At 33.9% G+C, this 20,147-nt stretch overlaps 1 protein-coding gene across 8 annotated transcripts in view; it reads right to left on the bottom strand.

Moving 5' to 3' along the window:
* IKZF2 (IKAROS family zinc finger 2) overlaps positions 1-20,147 on the bottom strand; it is a 150,003-nt gene that overhangs the window by 22,179 nt on the left and 107,677 nt on the right. For all 8 annotated transcript variants that reach the window (XM_028112145.2, XM_028112149.2, XM_028112147.2 and 5 more), the window contains one exon: positions 82-219. In XM_028112145.2, coding sequence (XP_027967946.1) covers positions 82-219 — 138 coding nt within the window. The remainder of the gene's footprint in view (positions 1-81; positions 220-20,147) is intronic.

Here is a 20,147-nt window from a genome sequence, read left to right as displayed (position 1 = left end):
GGGAGAGAGAACCGTTTAACCCCTAAGGAACTACAAAGGCAGCGAGGGGGGATGCAAATGGTGAATGCCGATTCTACCCACCATGGTGACTCATGGCCTGCCCGGCAGCCTCCATGCTGACATTCTGGAGATAGTTGTGGCAGCGCTCCTTGTGCTCCTCCAATGAACTGCGCTGCTTGTAGCTTCGTCCACAGTAGTTGCACTTGTGAGGTTTACCCACTGCGAAGAGAACTCAAGATCAGTGTGCCGTCAGTCTCCTCCAAAGCAGAATTAACATCTGACTTTTGATAGTGTGGAGAGAAGCATTTATATGTTTTTCAGACTCAAATCTCTTCCTCCTCCACACTCTGCTTTAGGCAAGAAAAGCTAATAAATTTCTACCAAGACTAAAAGACAGCAAGAAGATAAGGCAAGATCGTACCTTTGGTGTTAAGGGAAATACTGAATCGAATTCATGGTCTGACTGTATCCTAGATCATGAGGGGTTGATGATCAGTCTTCAAATTATGTGACTCGTAACACTAACATTTGCTCTTACATAATTCTCTCAGCTTTGACTCATTCAAAAGACAAATCAGGAGTGTCCTAGATACATGGTGAGAATTTTTTTAATTTATTTTTTGGGGGGATAAGGACAGAGAAGTTTTACTGAAGAAAACTAAAATGCAACAAATGGAATGTCATTGTTTAATGAAAACATTATTCATGGTACGGTTGGTACCAAGGACACTAAAAAGAATTCAACTGATGAGAAAAAGTACAGATAAAAGCAGAGTTTCTCTTTTCTTTCCACCTTGGTAATAGCTGTTCACACATGCAAAACTTTGCAGCAGATAAGTGTATTCTCCCACATAAGCACTGTTACCAAGAATTAACCTACTAGGTGCTTTGAGTCAGAATTATTAACAATAACCACTGAAGTCCTAACCTATTTAGTTATACGATGATAGTAACATTTTCTTCTTTTTTTTTTTTCTAATGCATTTTACGTTCAGGAAATGAATTATTTCCTAGTAGCCAGAGAACCATATCTCAGTATACCAGGTAAAATACTTCAATGCTCACATAAAAAAAAAAAAAAAAAAAAAAAAACCAAAGAAGCAAAACACACTTATGGAAAGAGACATGTTTTACTGTATGACAATTCACAAGGATATCACAGAGCACTTTGATTCTTGGTTTTGAATGAGTACAGAAAAAACATAAAACACCAGCTGGTCTATGCCAAAGCCCTTGGTAGTGAAGTGCAGTGTGAATCAGGTCAGTGGCCCTCATCGGACATAGGAATCACTTTGTTTGGCCCAGAGGACAAACAGACCACTCTTTTTTCATAGTCAAAGATAGTATCCCTAACTCCAGTCACCTTACAAACCCATGGTCACAAGCGGAATTAAAATACTGTAACAAGGCAAGGTATTCAGAGCTGCATAGAAATTTCACTGTACTGATTAAAACCAAAAACCAAAAAAATAAAAACCCACCAAATTTTTAAATTGTATTTGAGGTGCACATAAACTCCGTTATTTCATGATCATAATTTTTGTAAATAGTTTTAAATAAAAGCTATCTAAAGCAGGATTAGTCATTTCTAAAAACATGAAGCAAACGAAGTTCTATTTTTCAGAACCAAGAATTTTTATATATCGAAACAAGGTATCTCTGTATATTGCAAAGAATCTTTATCACTGTGTGAGAATATTAAAAACGACAAGAACATACTTTTAGTCAAAAACTTTTCACGTAAATAGTGTAAATATATTTACATGTAATTGTATTTTAAGATATGGGGTTACATATTACAAAAAGCTTTTGTTTGCTATCACTATTACTTAATTTAGGGGATTTTTAGTGCTGTTTCTCTAGAAATAAATGAATTTGCACTAAACAGGTCTACTAACTAATACTTATTAAGCACATACACTGTGCTCAAGAGCCCACCGTCACCTAGTTTCATCGTCTCTGTCTTCCCCCTTTATGGGTCCTGTTGCCCTGTGTCCTAGGATACCTGTTATATTATGAACATATCACCCTATACTTTCTTCCCCTTATTTATATAAACCTTATACCTTCTGAACTTCATTTAAACATAGTTCCCTTCCACTCCCCTTGGCTCACAGCCCTCAATAAACTTCTAACTCACCCACCAAAGAAGAAAAGACAGTATACTTTTTACTGTTTTCGAAACTCATTTTTTTTTACTAACCTCATTTTTGAATTCTATCCTTTCTGTTTTACTTCAGCTTCTCCCATTTGACATCTGTTTTAAAACATCACTCTTTCCTCTTCATCCCAATTTGAGCAAATTGTTCTAGAAGTATAACCTCAATTTCCCCAAAATCTTGATCTGTGTTCCACTACAGCAATCCACATACTGGGCAACATATGTTGGACTTTGATATCCTTTAACTGTTTTATCCTCAAGACATTTACTTTGGAAATGCTCCATTTTAACCTTCTGCCTCTCTCATCTAATACATATTTGTTAAAAACCTATGTACCAACAACACTGTGATGAGGCTGGAATGTAAAATAGAGAACAAATTCTCACAGTGCCTATCCTCAAGCAACTAACTGGTGAGGCAGACAGGCATTTAACAAATATACAAGCAATATATTACAAATTGTGGTAGATTCTATAGAGCAAAAGAATGGTGTGTTAGCCTAACACGGAGAGCCTAATTTAGTTTGAGAAGGTTGGACAGGAAGGTCTGCCTGAGGTAGGAACACTTCTGCTGATAATTGAAGGAAAAGTTAAGTTAATCAGATAATGGGGTGCGGGGTAGGGTGGAGGAGAGGCAGTGTTTCAGGATTTCTGGGAACTGCCACCATCCTTTTATTTCTTTTCATGTACTTAGCTCCTTCAAAGTCTAGATCATGCCCTTACTAATCTTTTGAAAATGATTTTCAAACATCAACAACAATCCTTGCCAGATCCAATGGCTCTACTAGCCCCACAAGACCACTTCCTGTGGTCTTTCTTTGATATTTCTTAAAAATCAAGTTCACAAAAATATTGTTTACATTTACTCCCTATATATGATAAGTTTATTTGTGTAATATTTATAAACCATCAGTTAATATGTATAACACATTATTTTGCATTTATTTTTATAAGTTTTATTACATCCTCACCATCTGAAACATCTTCATTCTGATATTACTGAGACATTTTTATAAAGTCATCAATAGCCTCTGAATCACTAAATCCAGCAGATTTGATTCTAAATCTTCCTAATTTCTTGGCCAGTTTCAAACTTTCATTTGCCTTGAATCACTTCTTTTAGCTTCTGGGATCAAATTCTATGTTCCCCCCCAATGGCTTCTCAACCTCTTCCTACCTGGCAAATAGATACATAACTTCCGATTTTCTTCTCACTATAATAGTCTCCCTCTGTTCCTTCTAGATTAAGCCCTCATTTCTGTGAAATGGCCAGATCATGCCTGGAATAGTTTCCCATGTTTGTAAGCTGCTGCTGGTCATTTAAACCTTTTTAGAATGATCTTGGTGAACCTAAAGATGGAGTTTTCTCCTCTGTGCTCTCACAGTACTCTGTCCATAGTCTGTTGATGCATTACTTATGATAATTTCATTGTGATAATCCGTATGATATCTATTCATCTCCCTAATTCCAAAAAAAATGAGCTTTGTCCTAAGGACAGAGGTCACGTTTTACTCAATTTTGAATGGATTGTGCTATGGTGGTTATTAAACATAGGAGATACTCAATACGTATTTGCTGAGTGACTGCTCTTCAAACTCATACTTTCAAATGCTTTTTGAGTACTGCCTTATGCATATTCCTCTGAAATCTAAAATTCAACATATCCAAAATTATCTTCCTCCACAAGACTACTTCTTTATTCTGACTATTCTTTTGTGCCACTGTTACCACTGTTTTAATAATCCAGACTCACAACAGGCAGCTCCTTTTGTTGCCCCCTTACCTCTTTTTCCCCATCCAAGTAATTGCTAAATACTATAGACTCAACTCCTTCAATGTTTCTCAACTTTATCCTTCCTTTTCAATCCCACAACCAATATGCACGTTCAATTCTTCATTATCACTAGCCTGGGCTAGCATAATAGACTTCAAACCAGGTGTTCTCTCATGTAATTATTCAGTCCCCTCCTTAAAAACCTTTACTGACTCTTAATTTCTATCAAACAAAGTCCAAATCCCTTTACCTGGCATCCAGTACCCTACACTAACTGGTCCCAAAGCATACATCCCATCTTCTACCCCAGGATCCGGCCAAAATCACCATGAGCTTTTACACTTAAGTCTTAGTTCTTTCTGGAATGGCTTCATACAACTTGGGTTTCTTGAAATCCCATTCATTCTTCCATTCCCAAATTCCCTAACCTTCCATCTAAAAGTGATCTTTCCCATGAAAGAATCGTAACTGTATTGGCTCCACACCTAGGAAACCTAACATTCTATCTTGTATTTGTGGCTATGTATACATTCATTTTGATCTCTCATGTTAGACTGTGACCTTCTTGAGAAACAGGAGCAATGTCTTATGTATCTTTGTAACTGCAACAAGTTTAGTATGATTTGTTCACAGAAAGAATAGGTTGGGTTTTCATTAACAACACCATTTCCTATCTCTTTAAATATTTTTCTCTCACTGGTTTTCCCTAAATTTCACTAAATTTCCAATTTTCAAAGCAATACATCTGTATAAAAATATGAAAATTCACCAAAAATTATTCATAATTACACAATTTAGAGATAACTATCCTTAACATTTTTATCCTCTTGTATTTTTTATGTACATGCAAAGACATATTTTGTTATGAAATTGTCACTTTATACACTGTATTTATACTCTGCTTATTTTACTGAATATGTCTTGAACATTTCCCTATGTTATAATATTTTTGTTGCTGAAGTTAGAGGACAAATTTTTCCTGGATAATAGAACTATGATAATGTTGAATTATTTAGTTTGCTTAGCATTCCTAGTCCTTTTCTTATTTAATAATTATTTCTCTTTTTACTATAGTTATATAATGCCCAAACCTGAGAAAAATCAAGTAGTCCTAGAGGGCATTTAATGAAATACACAGTCTCCCCTGCTCCCCTCACCCCCAATCTAATCATAATCTAGTTTTCTGTCCTCTTTTTGGAATTTCTATTAGTTTGATGTTAGAACTTCTGAACTGATTCTTTAAATTTCTTATCTTTTTCCCCTCATACTGATTGTCCTTTTACTCTTTTGACTTTAAAAAACTTCTTTTTCTTTGAATCTTTCTGCTAAATGTTTTCTGGTTATCATGCATTTTAATTTCTAAGAGCTCTTTCCTGTTTTTTTATTCTTTTTTTTAATAGAATTCTGTTTTTATTTGTGCCCAAAACTTACCTCTCAGAGCCTTTTTTCTTTTTAAACTTTCTTCCTTCTTTATATTGTCTCTTTTCTCTGAGATTTTTTCTTTTTATATTGTTCCCTGTACTGGAGGACTTTCTTAAATGTCTGGTCCCCGAATATTTATTGTTCATTCATATTGAACAGTGAGGCACTAAAAAGCTAACTGGAAGTTCAAGAAACATAGGTGAAGTTTGTGAACTATTGCAAAGTGATGTCTTTATTGTTAGACCCCCATGTCTTCTCTTTCAATTTCCTTAGAGAAGATGCCTCTAATTTCCAAACCCAAGGGTGATAGAAGCTGGAATGTCTGTATTTTAGAAGGCAAGGAATGGGGCCACAAATTTAAATGTTCAATTGTGGTCTTTTACATAATCTCCTTGCTTGAAATCCTTTGTTGCCCCCCCCCCACCCCACTCTCTCCTTTCCCTGGAGTCCCTAAGCCTGAACGTTTCCAATTCAATTTCTCCAATGCCTCCAAACATTTATTTTCCTGTAAGGGGGAGGGAGAGGGGGAGGAGGAGGATTTCGTTGGCTGGCTGTACTGTGTGAGAGTAGCTCTGTGGTCTTAACAGTTTTGTATGCGGATTTTGAAATACCTTTATATTTAGTCCAAAGCTCCATCCCTGACTTCAATGGTCCTGTTTCTTCCACTTTTCAGGATCACTAAAGGTTTCAGTCTTGCCTTACTGTCTGTTACCACCCCTCTCTCTCTCTGCTTTCTCTTGGCTGCTATTCTATCCTTTCCCATTGTCCTTGATCTTATGAATATAAGCTTCTATAAACGTCTACTGTGATTTTAGTGGAGTTTTAAGTAGTAGAGACAGATGAGCTTTTAATTTCATCATGTTTAAACAGCAGTATATAATATCACTTTTGTTGGTATGGTATAGTTCTGTAAGGATGTATCATAACTCTCCATTTTAATAAAAAAGAGACATGATATATTAGGAAAGCTTAGCCACTGAGAGAGTAATCACACATTAGTAAGACAAGGAATTTGTGGAAATGTAAAGTTGCATATATCCTCTTTTCTATTCTGTTATTAGCTATTCTAACACAAAATTCCCTACCTATATTCAAAAACATTGTAGCTTAACCATTTGCAATGGATCTCAAAATGTGAACTGCAGGCTACCTATGTTAGAATTCCCTGGCATGTTTGTTAAGATGGAGATTCTTGGGTATCATGCTGGACCTAGAACTTCTGGGAGTGTTACCTGGAGGTCTGCATTTTTAACAAACTTCCCAAGTGGCTTCTTACATACTGAAGTTGGAAATAGTGGTTCTATAGAAAATCATAAATCATCATGTTCTCTAAGTCTGGAGTTGAGTTAAAATTTATTTTTACGGTGAAGAATATTTTTCTTCACCTTGCTATAATCTTAATTGTATTATCAAAGGAGTTGAAATTATAAGAAATTTTGGGATTAAGATCTGAAAAACCCTTGGATGAAGCTTCATTTTATTACTGGTAATAATACAAAAAAGAAATGTTTTGATATGGAAGTTTACTCCTGTATGTTGATTACATATTTTGAGGATAATGATAGAGTTTAAAGTAAACTTTGCATCAATTCTCCTTCAAACTGAACTGTGTGTCTGAATTATAAAATTCAAGGGGAAAGTTATACTGACCATTTTTCTTAAATTGCAAATTGTGCAGCTATCTTTTTAGAGGGCTATATCACGTTATTTCATCCTAGAAAAAACAGCATAGAAATTACTCATATCCACTAATAAAAGATAGTTTGCCAGGGCACTGATTGTGGGAGTCTATCTTTCTCGATTTCCACAACACCACAAGTGCCAAAAGGAATGTGTTGTCGGAACACAACTAAAACCCTTTAAATTATCTTCCCCCCCTCCCCAAATATAACTTTGAGAAGTCTTGGAGAAAAGACAGAGAGGTGGAGAGAAAACAGTTGTATTCAAGTTCCCACTTTCCTTCCTTGATAAAATGGTAACAGCTTTACATTGGCCCTTCTAAGCAACCATCTTCCTTACAAATGTTTGTTACTCCTGAATTCTGAGTTATGATACAGGTCGATTTTTATTTTTAAACATCAGCTTTATTGAGGTATAATTTACATAAAATAAAATCCACCCACTTTATATAATTCAAGGAGTTTAGAAGTATATATAGTTGTGTAACCACTGCCACAATTAAAATACAGAATATGTCTGTTGCCCTAAAAATGTCATCTTGCTCCTTTGTACCAAATCCCTTTGCAACCACTGATCTTCTGTCACTACTGTTTTGCCTTGTTTTTTTAGGATTTCATATAAAGTGAATCATGCAGTATGTAGTCCTTTGTGTCTGTCTTTCATTCAGCATGATGATTCTGAGATTCATGCATTGGGGGTTTATTACTTTTTTATGGTTGAGCAGTATTTCATTGTACAAATGTACCACCGTTTGTTAATCCACTCATTAGTTTAGGTTGTTTCTAGTTTATGGCTCTTAGGAATAAGCTTCTACCAACATTTGCAGGCAAGTCTTTTTTAAAATATGAATATCCAATTGTTCTAGCTCCATTTATAGAAAATATTATCTTTCCTCCTTAAATTATCTTAGTACCTTTGTTGAAAATCAACTGATCATATATAGTGAGTATATTTTTGGATTCTCTGTTCTATTCCATTGATCTCTGTGTCTATCTATCCACAAACTAAAAGAATAGATACTACTAACAGAGTTAGTCTTCAAACTAGGTAGTGTGAGTCATATATCTTTGCATTTTCTTTTCTTTCCTTTTTTTTTAGAGAAGGAGAGGGGGCAGGACAAGCAGAGGGAGAGGGAGAATCTTAGGCTGGCTCCACACCCAGTGTGGAGCCTGAAATGGAACTCAATCTAATCAGCCTGAGGTCATGACCTGAGCTGAAATCAAGAGTCGGATGCTTAACTGACTGAACCACCGAGATGCCCCATGCTTTTTCAAAGTTATTTTGGCTGTTTTAGATCTTCTGTATTTCCAAACAAATTTTGTAACCAGCTTGTTAATTTCTACAAAAAAGCCTCCTGGGATATTGATTGGGACTGTATTAAACTGATAGTTTTAATTTCTGGAGAATTAACATTTTAACAGTATTGAATCATTTAAACCAATCTTATTTATTTAGGTCTTTAATTTCTCTCAGCAATTTTTTTTTTATTTTTCTTGTACAAAATTACATAAATCTATGTAACTCATGTATTTTGGATGCTATAATAAATGATGTTGCTTTCTAAATTTCAGTTTCCAGTTGTCCATTGTGAACATATAGAAATGTTTGATTTCTGTATATTGATGTTGCTTCTTGTAATCTTAATGAAATCACTCATTAGTTTTAATTTTTGGGGGGTCAATTCCTGGCTTTTTCTATATAGGTGATTATATCATCTAAAACTAAATATAGTCTTACTTATTCCAATGCAATTCGTCTGTCTTTTATTTCTTTCTGTTGCCATACTCCACTGACAAGACTCCTAGTACAATGCTGAATAGAAGTGGAGAGATCATTCTTGCCTTGTTCCTATTCTAACGGGTAAACTTTCATTCATTTATTAATAGTATAATGTTAGCTCAAAGTTTTCCAAAAGTGACTTTTACCATATTGGGGAAGTTCTTTCTGTTCTATTTCCGAGAATTTTTTTTTTTATCATGAATAAACGCTGAATTATGTCAAATGCTTTTTCTGCATCTTTGAAGATGATTATTTTTCTTTCTTTCTTTCCTTTCTCTCTCTCTCTCTTTCTTTTTGGTCTCTTAATATGGGGAATTACACTGATATTCTTCTAATGTCAAATCAACTTTGAATCCCTGGGATAAACCCCAGTTGGTCATGATATGTTATCCTTTTTTATGTATTTCTGGATTCTATTTGCTAAAATTTTGTTAAGGATTTCTGTTTTTGTGTTCATGAGGGATATGGCTATATAGTTTTCTTTTATTGCAGTTCCTTTTGTTTTGGTATCAGGGTAATGCTGAACTCAATCTGGAAGCATTTTTTCCCTTATGTTTCCTTAAATTACTTCTTCCTTAAATGTTTGACAGAATTTACAAGTGAAGTAATGTGGAGTTTTCTTTGTGGAAAGGTTTTAAACTATAATTTCAATTTCTAGAATAAATATAAGGCTATCATAGTATTTCTTTTTGAGTGAGCTTGGATAATTTCTGTGTTTCAAGGAATTTATTTCATCCACTTGAATTTACTGACATAAACTTATTCATAATATACCTGTATTTATACTTCCAGTGGCTATAGGAGTTTTTAAATTGAGTGTTGTGTTTTTGTACTGATTGATCTTGGCTAGAGGTTTATCTATTTTATTGATCTTTTCACAGAATCAGCCTTTGATTTCATTGATTTTTCTGTATCATTTTCCTATTTTCCCTTTAATTGATCTCTGCCTTTAAAATTATTTCCTTCCTTTACATTCTCTAGATTTAATTTGCTCTTTTGTAATATCATAAGGAAGCTTAATTGGTTTGAGACCTTCTTTTTTTTTTTAAATATGAACACTTAATGCTATGCATTTTCCTCTAGTATCACTTCTGTTCTCATATTCACGTTTTCTTTTATATTCTTGAACATATGGAGTATATTTATAACAACTGTTTTATCAACCTTGTCTGCTAATTTCACCATTTGGGCATTTCTGGGTCTACATCTATTGATTGATTTTTCTACTGATTATGGGTAATATTTTCTGCCTTCTATGCATATCTGTTAATTTTTTAGTGGCATTCTGGATTTTGTGAATTTTACATTAGTAGGTTCTAGATTTTGTTGCATTTCTTTAAACTGTGGTTCATTTATTCTTGTATGCCATTACATTACTTGGAAACAGTTCAACCTTTTTGATGTTTGCTTTTATGCTTCAAGGCAGTTCCAGACCATGCTTTAATCTAAAGACTAATTTAGTCCCAGTATGAAAGTGATAAACTTTCTGAGGATTTTACTCAGTGACCTGACCATGACAAAGTCTTTCCACATTGGCTGGAGAGAATTGACTATTCTCACTGCTGTATGAACTCCAGGAATTGTTTGGTCTTCTGCTTTCTTCCTTTTCCCAGCTGCAGGTAGTTTCTTCATACACATGGGTAGATTACTATTTAGCCAAAGAGTCAAAGGGGCTTCTGCAAAACTCCAGAGTTTTTTCTGTGCAGTTTCCTCCTGATACTCCTCTATATTCTATACTCCAAAAGCATTGGTTTCCGTGGATTCTGATCTGTCTCCTCAAATCAGCAAGACTGACTGGCTCTGTTTGGGTTTCCTGTTCCTAAGCATGGCTTGGAAACTGCTTCTAGGAAGTAAGCTCGGATAATCATAGGACTCACCACGTTTGTTTTTCTACTTTCTGGAATCCTAGTCCTGCAGTGCTGATTGTTCAATGTCTGAAAGTCATTTAATATATTTTGTCCGGTGGTCTAATTGTTCAGAGCAGTGGGTAAATCTGGTTCCTAATACTTCATCATGTTTGAAACCAAAAGTTATATATGTAATTGGGTTAAATAACAAAAAAAGTCATGCTAACCTTGTAAATTTTGTTACCAATACAATTCAGGTAACTGAAATGAAGTTTATTATATATAAAGTTCTATAATATGTATTATAGTAAATAATAATATATAGTGTAATAAATATTCTAAGACAGAAGATAGCAGGATTGTTTCCAACTATCTCAAAAGTTAATATACAGTCTCCTTTGATCTACTATCCCTCACAAAAATCCTACACTAACAAAAAGAGAAGTATCAGTATAACCTGTCAGAAATATAGAGATTACTGAACTGACCTGAGCAATAAATTATAAATTGAAGATGCAGTAAAGAAAATTTGACAGTCCTGACAATTCAATTCAATTAGAAAAAAATTTGCTAGCATTTGCTAGAATTTTCTCCATCTGTCATTATTAGGAATTAGAGATAAATACCTGCCCCTGTACTAAAACCCCCATATACCTACCCAAAAGGAAGAGCAAAGCAAATAACCATAAATAATTTTGAAGTAGGAATGTTTACCATAAATTCATAGGGTGTTATGAAGGTATATAGCACAATCAAGTCTCGTTCACTTATGTTTTCTTGAAATATGTCACTTCAAGAGTTATCCTAGTGAAACCTATAAAACAAATTACAATAGCACTAATATATGTGGTAAATGTTTTATTCTTTATATAGATGTATGATGTTTACACATACAGAAACATGCAAAAAACACATCTATATACAGAAAACATATTTACCATTTGTCATGATACATATAAAATCAGCAACAGCATCATGCATATAGCACATTCATATTCCTTTAATAAAATTAAAAGCACCCACTGTCCTATAAATATTTATAATGCAAAAAAGGGAACTTGATATCTGATTTTACTTGACAATTGCTTACACAATTAGAAATTAATCTGAAGAAAGATGAGCGCTAAAATATGGCACAATTGATAATTTTTCTCAGTTTTTAGTACCCATAAGTTATAATATCTGAATTAGTTTTCTGCTTTATTATATGAACCCTCTATATAAACAATTTTAATGTTCTCAACCCCTGTTGTTCTCAAAAAGGATTTTTCCAATTCGTATTCACGCTGCTAGTGTATGAGAGAGCCTTTTGACCATACTCTCAAACAGAACTCTGATTAAAATAATAATTCTCTAATGTGCTAGGCCTGTGATCCTTAAATTTAATAGGACACTGAAGCACACTCTGGGGAAGGATATTGTAAAGCAAGATAAGCACAAGATATTTTAAATTTTTGAGGGAATAATAATATTCAACATCCCTCAGACACCACACTAACTATTTGCTCACAATTTCAACATAGCACATTATAGTCTTTTCAATGATGTCACATCTCTGTGAAGCTAGGTTTCAGGAGTTGCAGCAACACAAAGCAGGTACTGTGTGAAAATAAATGTGGAACAGGAAATGAGAGTGGAGGTATCCAGTCTGATTCCAAGATGTGGGAAGTTGTGCAGTGTCCAACAAGGTGCACATTCCCATTAGTAAAAAATTGTGGCTGTTCAAGAATGAAATAAAAACATTATTTTGTCTTTCAATTTATATATATTTTCAGATAATTTTTTCAATTAATTGACAAAACCTTTTCGTTATCTATTATGTGCCAAGCACCATTCAAAGAGCTGGGGATACATTAATAAATAAGACAGAGGATGTCCATGATCTCACAGAGCTTACATTCAGATGACAGTGGGGAGAGACAGGCAACATGTGCATGAACAAAAAAATCCAAGATAACTGCAGATTCTGATTCAAGCTTTACAAGACTTTAAGACAGAGACAGCAAGATCGAGAATGAGTAGGGGGATGGTCTAGGTAGGGTGCTTATGGAAGGCCACTCCAAGGAGAAGCCATTTCAAAGCAAATATCTGAAGGATAATGAGGCATCCATGCCAAGAACTGGGAAAGAGCTGAAGGGAGAGACTTCTAGGATCATTAGTGCAAAATCCCAAGAGTAGAAAGGAATAAAGGAACCTAGGGTGGCTAAAAACACAGAGTGAGGGATAGAGTGGTATATGATCAGACAGGAAGTGGGAAGAAGTTCCCCTATGACAGGCAGTTTGAGTTTATTTGAAAAGCAATGGAAGCCCATTAAAAGATTTTAAGCAGAGAAATCACATGATTTAAGAAGGGTTTCTAAAGAGAATTCTGGCTGCTATGTCAAGAATACATTGGAAAGCAGGAGTATGGTAGTGGGGATCATAGGCTCTCGGGGTCAGGCAAGGCAGAGTTTATATCCCAACTTTTCCTGAGTAAAAGTTGCATAAAATATGCAGATGTGGTTTTAATGGTAAGGTTTTTACTATATCAGAGCATAAGTTTTAAAAAGTACTCTCACAAAGATAATTTATACTGCTCTTAAATTTCTACATGTCCTCAAGCATTATGGAAATCTTTGTTTATTTCAGCATGATATGATCCTTTAGTTTTATTATACTGAGCATTTTGGTGTATGGATGTGTGTATGTGTGCAGTATGTTTAAAATAAAATCCAAATAGTATACATTGTGGGCAAAATATGAATAAAGACATTAGGTAAAAGTATAATAAGCTCAGTAAGATAAAGCTTTACATAAAGAACCATACATACAATATTTAAAACTACAGATTGTGGGGATGTTAGATAGCATCTCATTTATCTGAAAAAAAATTTTTTTGAGTATAGTTGACACACAATGTTAAAATTAGTTTCAAGTATACAACATAATGATTCAATTTCTTTATACATTATGCTATGCTCACCCTCTTTAAATATGACTTCCCTTATCTGTAAAATAAGGCCCTCAAAGTAGTGCTTGTCCATTAACTTTTATTTTTGTAATGGACTGGCATTTATCATTTACTAGGAAATACATATAACCACCATTGACCTCTACAAATCTTAAACTAACTTTCTAGTTAATGCAAGAATATTCAACTGAACATTCTTTCATTTGATACAGTTTAAGGGATGCAGATGCAAAACAGAATATCTCTTCTTTGAGATGCTGAACTTAGGATCTTTCATTCTTATTTATATACTTATCATCATGTTTCTGTACAAACTAAAGGGACTACCACTCTGATGATTTATGATACTCTAAATAAAGATTTAATTATATTCTAAATATATATTATAGGATTATAATGAATGATATTGGTTTTTATATACCTCATTTGTAAGTTTTGTTTTTTGTTTTTTGTTTTACCATTTGGGAGTTTTCTTACAAGATTTGACAAGACAGTACAGGCTGTGGATGAACAGGTTTTTTGACTCACATACATGGATCAAGTAAGAAAAATAAAAGGAGAAGGTGGAGGTTAGCTTACCAAAAAAAAAAAAAAAAACCTCAAAAAAAACAAAACAAAAACACAGTGTGATGTGCCCTTTTGTACACTGAGTAATGAAGCTGGCATGTTGCCCTTCCACTTCTGCCATGAGTTCAAGAGTGCCAGGCCCACAGACTCAGGGACGTGGAAGAGAAAATATGAAATGGCCACAAATTCAGACTGTCCACATCCACATCCATGCAGGATACAAAACTGTGCTAGTCAATTTGTAATGAGGACAATGTCTGTAGAAAACTGGGAAGAATGAGAAATAGCTCCACAATCCTTGCCTATTTCTTTAGAATTCCTGACAACAGAGAAGGGTAAGAAGGAAAGGTTCCAGCAGTAAACTGATCTAAGAATGCACCAAAGTCAAGTACTACATCACATGAGTATGTATTATAAGAAGAAAGACTTCTCTTTAATAATTCCTTCTGGAAATGCGTTTGAAATTTAAAGAAGTAAGACTACTGATATTTGAAAAAAGATGAGATTGTGTATGCTATTTAGAAAAATTAATTTCTGAGGGGTATATAAGGTAGAGTATATAATGACTATTGGTCTGGAAAAGAAAAGTGTTCTATTTACTGGATAGAAATCACACGGATAGTCTTACCAGCTAGCTTGACTAAGGGTGGTTTTTCCCTCCTGATCATATTTCAATGGGCAGGCCCTTAAGGGTGTGTTTGAAGAGTCAGGAATGAAAATACTAATCCCATCCCCTCTCTCCAGTGTTTATTGCAAAGCATATAGAGAGGCACCACGGGCATCATTATCAGGACTTGGGTGAAATCAGCACAGCACAGTTATGCAAATCATGTGTGCAACTGACACTGTTTGTGTATTATCAGTGTAATCCACCTCTATCGAGCATCTCCAGGAAGGAAAGGAGGGGTGGAAGGTGGGGAAAGTTCACACTTGGGAGATCACCCAGAAAGTGGGCCAGGTGCCAGGTCTACAATCAGGTGAAAACAGTTCCTTCTCATGGGAAGTCTGCAGGACAAATTATACTACACTTAATGCATCATCACTATTATGAATGAGCTACACTAGATTCAATTTCTGAACCAGCATAATTTAATCCAATTTGTCTATCATTATATCGGGCCATGGAGTAGTATTTTTAAAATGGGTCTCTTTGACAAATCTGATAGAAAAGTCATGATGATCTGGTTTCAAAATAATGTCAATATGAAAGTAACTGATAATGATAATCTTTTAGCCAAGTACCTAATTTTCAGACATGTTTTACTCTTCACTCATTTCACAAATTGTTAACATCCAAAGGTCTATAACCTGCAGCAATTCCATGTTATACAATAATTTTGTATGTATACAAACTAAAGGTACTTATTTACATACTTTTTTCTGGCAGTCACCTCAAAAAAATGAAGCAATACTGAAGTGAACATTTAAGGATTGGGCGGGAAGCTATGAAGACAGTAGAAGGCAAAGGAAAAATAAGAGGGAAAGATAATTTAATAAAACAAGATGGAGAGTAATTACAAAGGCTATATGCACTTTAGAATCCCTTCTAGTTTATGGAATTCCTGATCAGTCCGCAATTAAAGGAAACGATGTGGCTGTTGGTAGTGAATCTCGTAGCAAGACATGACAATATATTTGAAAGCATTTCATCCTTATGGTGAATTAACAGACTGTCCCATGTGAGAAAACTTTAGAGCATTTGACATTAAGTTGTTTCTTTAATAATATGGTCAAAGGTTAGCTCTATCTCACTCCAAGCCAGATATACTACTTTTGAGCTTTATTTTTAAGAATTTGAAGATGAGGAGTTATCTCTTCTTAGCAGTTTCTCTCAGAGGATGTAGTTTAAACTTTAAAAATGCCTGTTGGGGGGCGCCTGGATGGCTCAGATGGTTAAGCGTCTGCCTTCAGCTCAGGTCATGATCCCAGGGTCCTGGGATCGAGTCCCGCATCAGGCTCCCTGCTCTGCAGGGAGCCTGCTTTTGCTTCTCCTGCTGCCTCTCTCTCTCTCTCTCTCTCTCTCTGACTCTCATGAATAAATAAATAAAACATTAAAAAAATTTAAAAATGCTTGTTGGTTAACATTCTACTAAAGGTGAATGTTCAAATATATTCAAAAACAGGCAGATTCATAATATTTTATAAGTATTTTCTCATAACAGTTAAAAGCATAACTGAATAAAACATAGAGTTAAAAATAATGGAAAATGTGTAAATGAATTTGTGGCAGTGCAGTATTTAACTGATAATGTTTTCAAAAAATCGATACTGGGAACTAATACAAGTATTCAATATTTCTGAGCTATTTTTATGGGAAAATAAGAGTCCTTGGGATTACAGGGTCTTGAAAAATAAAAAGGCAGTCCTTGTATAATAGAATTAAAAAATGTACAGTGAGGGGGAAGTTATTGTTGTTTTAACAGATGGTTATTTATATGGTACATCTGGTCCAGTTTCTTTTTATAGGACAGAATAGTTTTAAACTGACAATTAGACATAAAGCACAAACTTCTTAGGCTAAAAATTGTCCAACACTGAATAGGTTACAAAGTAATATTGTAAAAATTAACATCACTAAGGTGTTTGGAAATAAGCTAGATATGTTTTTAGAATAACATAGGCTTATTGACTCTATGTAAAAAGGTTAAGACTCCATGACACTGGAAGTTTCTTCAAACAGCTCTAACTCCAGGGTTATGTGATATACCTGCTTATGTACAGATACATGTACAGATATGTATGATACAAATATATCACGTAACCTAATTTTACAAAGTATTTATTTTTAGATGATATATCCAAATAAAGAATTATATAATAAGTACTGGTTTAATTGAAAGCTAAGGTTTTCCTCAGAATATTATAGGTAAGTCTTATTGAAAACCAAAGGAATTATTTTTTTAAAAATGAGAACAAAAAAAAATAAGCAATTTTGGGGCGCCTGGGTGGTTCAGTAGGTTGGGTGACCGACTCTGGATTTTGGCTCAGGTCATGATCCCAGGGTCCTGGGATCAGAGCCCTGCACTGGGCTTTGTGCTGAGCAGGGAGTCCGCTTGAGGATTTTCTCTCTCTCCCTCTCACTTTGCCCCTTCCCCCTGGCCTGCTCACTCTCTCATAAATAAATCTTAAAAAAAAATAAATTCCTACACTTCTCTCCTTACTCAAAGATATTTTATTTAAATATCTCTGAATAATACTTTAGTGTTACAACAAGCAAGCATCTTTGAAAATATCTGAGTGTTAAGGAATATTTGTTTTTTTTTTAGAATACAAGAGACAATAAATTTCCTTGGGACATTAGGATTTTTCATTTTCATATTTTTTAAAAGATTCCATTTTTAAGAATAAACAATTTTTGTAATAATCTGAATCCAGTACAATTCTATGGACATCTGAATTTTAGATACAGCATTTGAGACTGTGAGAGAGATATTCTTACTTTTTCTTCATTGCAGTTTATACATAACAATTTATAATGTATATATACTATACAAATTTCCATATATTAAAATAATCTATCCTGTTTTAAATATTTAATTTGGGCACAGCATTACAGTATGTGACACATATACCTGAAATGCTAATTAGAAAAAAATGTGCAATTCTAGTTCCTCCTAGATTAAAAAAAAATAACAAGTATGCTAAGTATTATTTTGATTAATAGGGGTCCAAGACTTAATTGAAACACTATTTCCCCAGTGTATTGGGTATAATAAAGACAATTAAAAGAAGCAATATATAACGTATGAAGCACACTAATCAAATTTCTAGGAATGAAAGGACTATAATTACTTGTTAAAATTTAAGAGACAAAACTAAAAAAAAAATTATTTTTTTGTAGGAGTACTGATTCACTGATTCATCATTAAAAACTCACATAATATTTTAAATGTCATATGTTATAAATTTACATTAAGCAAATCAGATAATTTGTGTGGTAAATCTTAATATTAATTGATAGTGTTTTAAATATAAACCAGTACCTTTTATTTTCCTATACCCTTTAATGTATACAAGAGTGTAGATTATCTTCTCACTGGGCCAAAAAATTTGACTGTGATCTTCAGCTGATACATCGTTGATGATACATTTCAATTCTTTATTTCTCGCTCCTTCCCATTCCCTCCCACTCCCTCTTAGAATGTCATTTAAATTTCACATGTAAAAAGATTTTTTTTTTCCTTTCTCAGCCAGGCATTTTGTTTTGAGTGTTAACAAAAAGCTAAAGTAGAAAGAGGGTTTCATTTGCTAGATATGTTTAAATTTAGCCAACATATTGCAATAAAATAAAGCAATTCTAATGAAATATCCAGCATCAAGACAAGTAGAATAGCTCTAAATAACCCATAATAAATGAAAATGGTTTTAAAAAACAAAACATCACACACTGATGATTGCTATACAAACTAAACTTAGATTCTGTCATTTCACCTTTTTCTTTTTTCATGAATGGACACTATTTCAGAAATAGGATACATCACTGCTATAACCGAAGTAAGAAAGGTTATGATTTCTTCTGTTAGTATCTTAAGAAGTGGGGAATAAAAAATGGGAGTTACTGACAAAAATAATCTGCTACCAAAAAAAGCCTTATCATATTAATCTGGTATGTTTCCATAAATAATAAAATTATACTATTCAAAAATTGTTAGAAAACAAACATTTCCATGGCAAATACTGCTAAACACTACTGAAGTATTGTTATTATTCTTTAAGGGGTTCTGATTTATTATCTGTAAAACTGGACATCCTTCCAATTTTAAAAAAATGTTATCAATGACTGTAATAAAAATTTAAAGCATTCAATCAAATCAAGTAACCGGGGTTTTGTAAACTTAAACCCATTTTCTATGCCAGTGTAAAAAATATTATTCAGGTACTAATTAGCAAAGGTGAGGGAGAGAAAATTCAACATTCTTTTACACTTTTGCTGGTGTTCAGCACAACAGAGGGGGCTTTGTAAAATACTTTTAAATGGGAATGTGTTTTAAGTAAACTTCTGCATACCTGGAGCTAAAAGCACAAAATCAGAAACTGTCTATATCAAGGCTATCTCTTAAATATAGGTTAGCAGATAGTTGCAGGGAAGTAATAGTGATGCTCTGAAGATCATTGGAAAAACTTAAAACCTATCCCATTTTTTGCAAATCTATCTGAAAGTTAAACCACAGCAAACTACAAGAAAAAAAAAGTGGGGGTGGGGACCACTCTTTTACTCTTTAAGATTTGGTTGTAGTGAATAATCAGCAGCCAAATTCAGGAAGAAAAGATAATACATTGGATTTAGCATTGTATAATATTGGGAGCATGGGGAGATTTAAAGATCAAATTAAGTGACTTGACAAAGTCATATAAATAATTTGCACTGAGCCCATTCCAAACTCAGATGTTTTGACCTCTTCTAAATGTACTTTTTTTGTTATCATTTTGAGTTAATAAAGTTTTATAAAATAAACATGGGGATGTATCATTTATCCCATAACATACAGATTTTGTAGTTTGACTATCTTGGTGTGACTCTAGGCTCTGGCAGTGAGACCTCTCTGAGCCTCAGTCTCTTCACCTATAAAATAAAAATAATAACAGCAAAAAGCTCTCTTGACTGACTGCTTCTCCTGAAACACTGAATTCCTGGCGCTTGCAGCCCCTCTTTGCATGCCCCCACATAAACACTTCCAGTGGTTGAATTAGAGAGTCACTAAGAGTCAGTTTAGTTCTAACCAAACCTATTTATGCTGGCTCTACCTGCTATTATAATTATGTAAATTATTTAAATATCCATATTTCAAGGAAATAAGTACAAAAAGAAAATTGTTTCTAAAAACAATTTTGTCACTTTGGAAAGATTCAGTAAAGGTGAGTTGGTTTAAAAAATGCTAAAGAATTAGAGGTGGGCAAAGATACAAAAATTAGTGAGAAATCTTAAAAATTTAATAGAAGTCTGATGGCATCACAAGGGTCTAAGT

Source organism: Eumetopias jubatus, unplaced genomic scaffold (genome assembly GCF_037043125.1).
Source record: "Eumetopias jubatus isolate StellerSeaLion01/CBP00866 unplaced genomic scaffold, mEumJub1_p1.0 scaffold_3, whole genome shotgun sequence".
Taxonomy (NCBI): domain Eukaryota; kingdom Metazoa; phylum Chordata; class Mammalia; order Carnivora; family Otariidae; genus Eumetopias; species Eumetopias jubatus.
Note: the sequence above shows the minus strand (reverse complement) of the source record. Positions and strands in the feature narration are given on the sequence as shown.